Source organism: Cicer arietinum, chromosome 8, assembly GCF_000331145.2.
Source record: "Cicer arietinum cultivar CDC Frontier isolate Library 1 chromosome 8, Cicar.CDCFrontier_v2.0, whole genome shotgun sequence".
NCBI classification, from domain to species: domain Eukaryota; kingdom Viridiplantae; phylum Streptophyta; class Magnoliopsida; order Fabales; family Fabaceae; genus Cicer; species Cicer arietinum.
The window spans coordinates 12,124,562-12,134,232 of record NC_021167.2 but is presented as its reverse complement, the minus strand read 5'-3'; the positions used below and the strand labels follow the sequence as shown (position 1 = coordinate 12,134,232).

At 29.3% G+C, this 9,671-nt stretch overlaps 2 protein-coding genes across 3 annotated transcripts in view; one reads left to right on the top strand and one right to left on the bottom strand.

Moving 5' to 3' along the window:
* LOC140919004 (uncharacterized) overlaps positions 1-2,344 on the top strand; it is a 9,504-nt gene extending 7,160 nt beyond the window's left edge. Inside the window, exons 2-3 of one of the 2 annotated variants that reach the window (XR_012161539.1) lie at positions 2,023-2,143; positions 2,256-2,344. The gene's annotated coding sequence lies outside the window, so the exon portion shown is untranslated. Of the gene's footprint in view, positions 1-2,022 lie in introns of both variants that reach the window. The other variant, XR_012161538.1, reaches the window with a different exon arrangement.
* A 2,101-nt stretch (positions 2,345-4,445) lies between these two features.
* On the bottom strand, positions 4,446-6,200 carry LOC101494894 (protein BYPASS1-LIKE-like). The gene has a single exon (XM_004516157.4). The coding sequence runs from the start codon at positions 5,811-5,813 to the stop codon at positions 4,665-4,667; it is 1,149 nt and encodes a 382-aa protein (XP_004516214.1). The 5' UTR covers positions 5,814-6,200; the 3' UTR covers positions 4,446-4,664.
* Positions 6,201-9,671: the final 3,471 nt, after the last annotated feature.

Here is a 9,671-nt window from a genome sequence, read left to right as displayed (position 1 = left end):
TCAATCCACACTGTCCAAAGCATATAGTCAAGTATATAATGGAAAGTCTAGACATATTGGTCTAAGACATAGCTATGTAAAGGATTTAATTTTAAATGGAGTAATATCCATAGTGTTCGTAAGAACTGAAAAGAATCTTGCAGATCCTTTGACGAAAGGTCTGACAAGGGACATGGTGTTGAAGACATCATTGGGGATGGGACTCAAGCCCATATCTAATTAATCATCAATGGTGGAAAGTCGACTCACACTTGAGTAACATCAAGTCTTGAGTTCAATGATAAAGTACACTATTAGAATGATTGCAAGTACTTGAATATAGATACATCCCAAAGATTGAAAGTACTTGGACCATAAGTGTAAAGTTGGAAGGTTGAGTTTTACTCTTAATAGACATATAGCATAATTTTGCTGAAATACATATTATGGGTGTATTTCTGATATAGTCTACCTATGTGAGGATGAAGTGAGGCCGCTTCGAAGAGTTAAAGGGCTTGACTCTGAAATTCTCATGAAAAGGGTACATGACACAAGGCCTTAACAAATGTGTCATCTTTATAATTCTTTCGATAGTACCGAGATTTCATGTGTAAGTTGTGCACACTTGTTCTAATGAATAATTGGTTCAAAGCTTGTCTACCAATCTATTCGGGATAAGTGGAACCCATAGCTTACTAAGTAGTGGTTCAAATCGTAAGATACCATTATCTGAAACCATGATATTTTCAAAATTATGGGACTAAGTATATTTTGAAAATGGTGGGGGATTGTGAGATATTTCTAAAATATTGGATAATATATGTATGTATAATTTGTTATACAAAGCATCATATTGATGTTGGTTTGGTGGTTGTGTTTATTCTTTCCTATCATGGGATCCTGAGTTCGAATCCATGTATTGCCTTCTTTTTGGTATAATTCCCTTTTGAAAAGGCGCAACTCTTAAATGAAAAGTCACAAATGTTGGATTCGAACCCAGGACCTTCTCGCGAAACAGAGACATTGTTTGGCACCAGTGCAATGCTTCAATAAATAATTGAACGTTAAATGTATATAGCCCTTCATAAATCTGCCAAGAATGGCAACTTTTCTCAAGTGACATTATTTTTCCTATAAATAGAGTCACTTTGGACAGAATGCAAACAACGAATTCAAGTATTTGCCATCTATTTTCTTTCAGTCATTCTCATATACTAAGTCAACTTATTCTTTTCTAATGCATGAGAAAAGAATAGGTAACATTATTTTGTAACATACTATTGAAAGATATTCTTGGTGTGATAGTGCAAATCATATCAAGGTTTCCAAAGTACCCTGAAGGGGATTCGTTGGTTATCTCATTTGCATCTGATTGGTGGGGGCGAATCGAACCTAAAGGCTAGTGTAACAACACGCTTTGGAATTTGCTACATATAATCTTCATCAACAACTTCACTATTAAAGTCTTGCAGCAGTTGTCACCAAAACAGATCCAACACATAAATGGTTGATATTTTTATTGTATATTAGGGAGAACCAAAATTAATTGAAGCATTCTGACGTATTTAAATTATCTTAATTAAAATTAATTTATCTTTAAAGTTGAATTTAACTTGAAATTAAAATTTATAATTTGTTATTCAAAACATATTTTTACATTCATGTTTAACTTATTTTAATGAAACATGTCCCAATATATAACACTTTCCATTTAACTAATTTTTAATTAAAATATTTACTTATAATAAAATTAATTTTATAAAATTAATTTTTTTATTATTGGACCAAACACACCCTTACAAAGCTTTAACTCACAAATAGTGACCAAATATTTTGATTGGGTATTATGCCAAATTATGGGAGATATTACTTCTTCTTTTTGTTTTTTTGATAAACTATTAGTTTCTAGAAGAACAGGACATGTTAGCAATGGTATGTATTTCATGAAAAATTAGCATTACTCTTCTTGGGGAATAAATATAGTTCATTCAAAAAAAAATGAAAATTGAAAAAACTTGTCCTGATTTTGTCTTTGATTTTCAGGTGGTGATCAAAAATGGCATATTTACCCTCTTTTTGGCAAATCCCAAGGGGTATGTTAAAGGAATATCATAGGTGGAACGGATAATTTACTTGCAGCTGGAAATGAAGATGATGATAGAGGGTACCTATTTCATATATTAAATAAATCATATTAATTAAAGTTTATATTCAGTAATGCATATGGCATAAAAATTAGATCTATTGACATAATTAGACTTTCATATTATTTATAGGTATTTGGACGGTAGGTACTTGGACGTTGTTTTTGGCAGCTTTGAAATGTATAATTATTTAATTTAATTTTTTATTTTCTCTCAATTTATATATTATTTCATTGATAACAAATTTAATATACTAATTTATGAGTTCACAAGACAACTTTCTCAATCGTAACACAAAACGAGAATAAAGTTGAGGTTTCATTTGTAACGACATAGAATTCTAAAGTGGAATACTCACAAGTTCCTCTAAACATAGACCAAAGGTGAATTCTTAGTTTAAATTATTTTGTCACACTTTGTGAAAATTAATCATGGTCCATGGACAACATGTATCTTATTTTGATGATTAACATTCATTATTATTATTATTTAAAATAAATAAATAAAAATTTAAATATTTTTTATTTAAATATTTTAAAATTTTAAATTATTGTTGGATAAAAAAATATATTTAAATATTTTAAAATTTAATTTTAAATACTTTAGTTTAAAAATAAAATAAATTTATTTTTAATATTTTTATGTATAAATATTAAATAATACTAACAATGTAATAAGTTTAAATATTCAAAAAAAAATTAAATTAAAAATTTTAAGTAAAATAAATAAATCTTAAACATTTTATTTTAAATTTTAATTCTAAATATTTTAATATATAAATAAGATGAAATTAGTTACAAAAATAGTGACATGAAAACTATCCAATTCATGAATGTTATCTAATTATCGTATTAATATTAATGAGAGTATTACGTGATTAAGAATTAATTAATATAAAAACACAAAAATTAATTTTTGAAATGAAATGATTAAAAGTTCGTTTTAAATAAAATAAGAAAATCAAAAATACATTTAAATCTATTTTAAATTAGATTAAAATATAATTTAATTGTTATTAATTTAATATTATATTGTCATTTGAGTTATAAAATTATTTCTGTATTAATTTAAAAATAATGCTTTACAAGATACAACAATCAAATATAAAAGATTACATGCATTATTTAAGGCTTGATAACAATGAAAATAATAAAAAAAGAAAAAAGCAAAAATAATACAATTAATAACCAGTGTACATCACTAAATTATTTGGGCCCCTCGATATAACTCTTCAAGCTACGCTACAAAAATGGTGTATTGACTTTAGAAAAGAAATTTATAATTTGACCATATCTTATTACAGAGAAATTCAATTCTTGATGGATGGGTCCTGGGGAGGTGTGGAACAAGTCAAGGTCAAACATTTTGTTATTTCCCAAAACAAATGTTGCAGTTCAAAAAAAAATTAAAAATAATAATAATTTTATTAAATTATTGTTATTAATTATTGATATATTTTATTTATTTTTTAATAGTTATATATTTATTTTATATTGAAATTGTATATTCTCTTATGTTATACCATTAAAGTGGGGTGTAGTTAGATGACATCATAAAATACATGAATTTTATTGAACCGGTGTAAATATAAAACATAAAATAATAACTTAAGAGTGATGTACAAAATATTAATTAAATAATGTAATTAAAATAACATTTAAAATCGTATTGGAAACTAAACAGGACCATCTTGCAAAGACTTTTTTTCTTCAAAGGTGGCAGTTACTTTAGAAGTAATTGAAGTTGTTGGAGGTGGATCTGCAGCTTTAGTGAAGGAATTGATGGTTGTTTCTTGCAAACATTTGGATACAAAGGATAATTTTTTTTTCTTCCTTTTTGGAGTTTATGCTACTACATAAGCTTTTTAAAAGCAGGCAGCAATGTATTAAATTAGTGTTTTTGTATATAAATAGGAAAATTTCAGATTTCTAATATTGATATATAACATGTTTATTAAGTCTGTTTGTTGATAACTCGGACACGGAACTGACTTAAAAGGTAAAATTCTACTAGTGATTTTTTGTCGTAAACATAATTAAGTCTCTAACTATTCTCAATGAAAATGTACTTAACTAGTAAATGCTAACATTGTTAAGTTGAATGTTTTGTTTTGAGTTTGAACTTGAAAACTCACAGTTGTACGTGAATTTATGGTGATATTTTCTGACAAAAAAAACTATTTATAAGCAAGATATTTATCAATTGGTATTCAAGTTTTAGTTTGCTGAGTATTCAAGTACATCTGAATAACAAAAAGGCAACAATTCACAAAGAAATTTGATTATAGAGTGCAAGATCATAAGATAAAGCAAAAAGAGAAAATAAAACAACATAGACCACAAAGGTCTAATTCAAATTTTATATTCTATACATTTTTAAGTATGTTGATAAATACAAAAACAAAAACCTTCACACAGAATTTATACTATTTTGCGGTTGTTTTCCACAATCTTCACTTTACTAAAGAAGCTACAAATCACATTCGTGTGATGTCTAGTATCTGTATCAGTGCTTTGCATGCAATGACAACTGATATTTCTATTACTCCCGACCAAGAGAATCGAGCCCTTCTGTTCTACCACGCACAATTCTATGAAACACTTCCCTCACTTTACGTTCCAAAGGATCCAATCCATTTTTCAAGGTTTCACAAACTTTCACAAGATCTTCAACTCTAACCCTAACTTCCTTTCCTTTCTCCTCACTCAAAGGAAACTGCAAAGAATCAGCCAATTCATTCATCACCCTAGCACACTTCTCAATCTTCTGAATCTCCCTCAAAAGACCACAAGAATTCTTCCTCTCCCTCTTCTTCGACTCCTCCAAAATCCGTTCATGGAGCGATATCACCGGAGCAGCCCACAAAAGCTGCCGCGGAATCGAAAAGTGAATATTTAACCCCCTATCTTGACAAGGAATTGCAGCCACAAGAGCCCACATTGTAAACAACAAAATTGAATTCATCGTATAAATCGGCAATGCAAGACCATTTGAAGCCACAAGATCACTACTCTTAGGAAAACAAAGATTGTTCCCAATTGCTTGTAGTTGTCTTGCAGCCGACCAATTTCTTGATACACTCCAAGAAAGTGATCTAAAATGACCAAATTCATGTTTTTGTTGATAATGCCGATCTCGATTACCATTGTTTCTACCAAATGACCTATTTCTATTTGCAAATGAAGAAACATTTGAATTTGAATCCTTATTATCATCAAGCATACCAATAGCCAAATCAACAAGAGCCTTCTTAGCGCGACGAAATTGCGCTTCACCGATGTTTCTTTTGTGATCCAATGCACAAAGAACAATCTCCAAAATCTTCTCCCATTGCCTAATTTGTTCAACACCATCTCTAATAGCATTGCATACATCCAATGCCTTCAAACTCCTCTCAAAGAAATCACCTACCAAACGATCCAAAGGCGGTTTACAAACTCTTGATTTATGATTGTGAAGAATCATCTTGAATTCCTCTTGGCAACAAAGGAATGAATCTAGAAGCTTCCTAACCCAACAAAGAGAAAGCAATTCATCATTTGAAACAGAACATAACTCATTAAACCTATCAGAAATATGTTTTTGAAACAGATCAAGCTCATTTTCAAAGCTTGATTGTTCCATAGAGTGAACTTGAGGTCCACGAAGATTCAAAATAGAAGAACCTTGATATTCTGTTGTAGTACGCATTCTCACATAAACACCAATATCAAAGAACCAAACTCACAGACCCAGTTGTTAAAATCAAAAAAACTGGATAAAAAAATGGAATTTTTCTCTCTAATTTGAAAACTCTCTCAGTATTTAACAAAACCTAGATGGATTTCAAATACCAATTTCCCAAAATTAGGGTTTATAAAACTCTGAAATTGGCGGAAAAACAGAGATGAAAACTTGAAATTGGTATGAAAGCGACGAATGGATTGAGGAGAGAGGGAAAAGAGAGAAGATTGAGAGAGAAAATTGAGGAAATTGGAAAAGCGATGATAAGAGGGTTGAAAGTTGAAACCCTAATAATGAGGATTATATTGGGATGAATTGAGACCGCGTCTAATGGTGGTTGGAAAAAGCGAAAAGAAGAGTAAAAAAATAAAGAAACAGTGTACTCGGTGAATGTGAATAAGTGATTATTAGTAGTGAAAGTGAAAATTAAAGAAGAAGCTTCTACACGGATAATACACGTTTCTGACACGGTGGCAAGAGTGAGAAAAAAGAGATGAAGAAGCCATACAATTAATAATGTCTTCCAAAGTGTGCTTCATACATTTCTAGATTTTTTTTTAATATATCACTTTTTTTATTAAAAGTAATTCTAAAATACTTTAATTTAGAAAAAACACATATTAATATATACTTTTTTTTTTTTATCTTTACTATGGTAGCATGTGAAGAATTAAAAAATTTGGGCAATAGTTGGTCGAGATGTTGAACACATATTTTTTTAATTTTTTATATTAGTTGATAAAATTAAAAATTAAAAATTATTATTATTACTAATAAAAATTAATTAAAATTCACAAAAAAAATTATAAAAGTTGAATAGAATTGCAGTAACATTTTAATACAAATTAGTGAAAATCTAAAATTAATATATTTTTAATAAAGTGACGTATTTTAAAATTTAATATATATATATATATATATATATATATATATGGTAAATACTAATCTATTATTTTAATTGGCTAATATATCATTAATACAATAGTTTATCTCATTCGAACATAGTTGTGAGTGTATCTGTTGAGAGGGTTGTTGCTATTGCCAATGAAAGTGGCAGAGATTTGGGAATTGCTTAAGCTAATAAATTATTCAACTGATAAACTTAATTAGTTGGTTTAAATTTTGTGGGTTTATTAAAAATAATTAAATACCAAATAATTTTTATTCGCATTTCATTTGTGTAGGATATGTTGAATAAATTTTTGGATATTGAATCTAATCCTCTTATTGAAGTTGTTGAAGATAAAGAAATAATATATTTGACATGAGAATTCGCCAATATGACACCGTTGAATATATATAATATTGTTGATTAAAATATGAATATTAAGAAAGTTGACTATAATATTAAATTTGCTGATAATTTGTGATGTTTATTAAAGTCTACGGTTTATGAGAGATAATTGGTTTATGTTTTTACTATATTGTAGATGAGAGAAAGTGATAAAATAAAATTAGAGGTATTTCAATAAATTAATTCAATTGAAAATTTGATGAAGTCTTATAAAAAGGATAAAAAAAATCTCAAGTAAGTCTCATATATATATATATATATATAGAGAGAGAGAGAGAGAAAGAGATAATGGTAGTACGTATTATTTCCCCAGTCCCTATTAATATGACTTTATAATTAATATGACTTTGTAACCCTTTTCATGTTTATTAGGAAAAATGGATAATGTACCAACGACGATCTTAGAACTAAGTTGATTTGAATAACGACCCTTAATTTTTGTTTTCCTGATAATAAAATATATGTGAGAACAATTATGTTTTAATGTATTTTTCTAAGATGAGAAGATTCTCTAACATAAACTCTAATAGTGATCACCTAAATATAAAACGTTTGTTTTTCACTCCTCCGCTATTTAGCCAAGTCAAGCCTATGATCAATGTGTCTCTTTGTGATTCTAATCAATGCGCCTTAATGCCTAATTTGATTCGTCTGTATCTACTAAACGCAATTAAAGACAAAAGTGATCCTCTTGTCGACGCCTTGTGAAAAGTCATATCATTTGGGCCCAAACTAAGAAAGAATCAACACTTAAACATTATTTTTCTCTTAATTAACCAAAGTCATATTATACTTCATCCTCTGATGAAAGATATTTTCTGATTTAAACATCTAACAATAAGCATGATGGGATCCTATGATACACACATCCTCTAATTTTCTTGTCTTAGTGATCAAGATACACTAAATCATGACAAAACTTAGAAATGACAAGAATAAATGTGAAGATTGAAGACATCTGATTAATCATATGATCCTTACATTTCGTATGAGAATTGTGCAACAAGAAGACGTAAGTCACAAAGACTTAGTAAGGAGACAACAACAACAACCACCAACTAGAAGGGAAACACAAGAAGATACGAATAATTGTTTTACAATCTTGTGGAAATTGTGTTAAACAATACTGCCTGAAATATAGATAATTCTTAAGTATAGTATACATATGATAAAATTATTAAACTTATAATTTAGTCGTTCAAGTAGAAATATTTAAAACCAAATTCATACAGAAGTGAAATCAAAATGGACAACCTTAAAAATATAATAGAAAATTAAACAAGTAAAAACATAATTTTTTGGGAACCAAGACGTCGTTTCATTTCGTTGATAGTAGTCTCCTCCTAAGAGTGACATTTCCCTTAGGGGTGGCTTCATCTAATGGATAGTCATCTCCGCTCAATCCTACAACGCATCATAATGCATAAATTAGGGAGCTTACATCTCATTGATAGCCCTCTAATCCTAAGGATGACATCTCTCATAGAGGTGGTTCCATCTAACGATTAACTCTCCCCAATCAAAATGATGTAACTAGGTGCACCTACCGCGATTAAAAATTTCATAATTATAACAACGAAAATGAATAAAGGACGAAATCGAGATATAACAAAGACTATGAAAATAAATAAAGGACAAAATCGAGATAAATTCAAAGGTTGTGTTTTCCCCAATTTTTAAATAAATAATTTAATATAGAAAATGAGTAAAATAATAATTATAGCATAATAAAAATATGTGACAATGATCGTCATCTACTCACAACTACGAAAAATCAACTAAGTTTGTTCTTCAACAACTTCCAGAGTAGTCGATAGGATCTCAAATAACAAATCTGAGTATCAAATGTATTCTCAAGACTTTAGAAAATATGAAAGATCGAATGAGAAGTGTCATGAAGATACTTTAGAAGCAACAAAATATGAAAGATCGGATGAACTCTTGAGAGATCCGGTGGAAGTACCAAACGATATGCTACCGGTTCGACCTTCTCTAAAATTTCAAATGGTCCAATGAACCTTGAGCTTAGTTTTCCCTTTTTACCAAATCGCAAAACTCCTTTCATTGGTGAAACACATAGAAATACATGTTCTCCCACTGAAAACTCTAAGGAATGATGCCTCTTATCAGGATAAGATTTTTGTCTACTATGTGATGTCACTAAGTGATCTCGAATCAATTTAACATTTTCAATGGCGTCTTGAATCGACTATGGACTGACTAGTTTAGCTTCTCCAACTTCAAACCATCATATCGGAGACCTACACCATCTTCCATCAAAGCCTCAAATAGAGCCATTTGAATACTAGATTGATAACTATTATTGTATGCAAATTTCATCAAGGAAAAATGTTGATCTCAACTACCTCCAAGATCGATAACACAAGCATGAAGCATATCCTCTAAGATCCGGAACACAAGCACAAAGCATATCCACAGGTAACAACTATTCAAGAAGCTAAGGATCTTTACAAATTGCCTCTAGAAGATATGACGATTTCACTAAGATCCCATGAGATTGAACAAGTTGA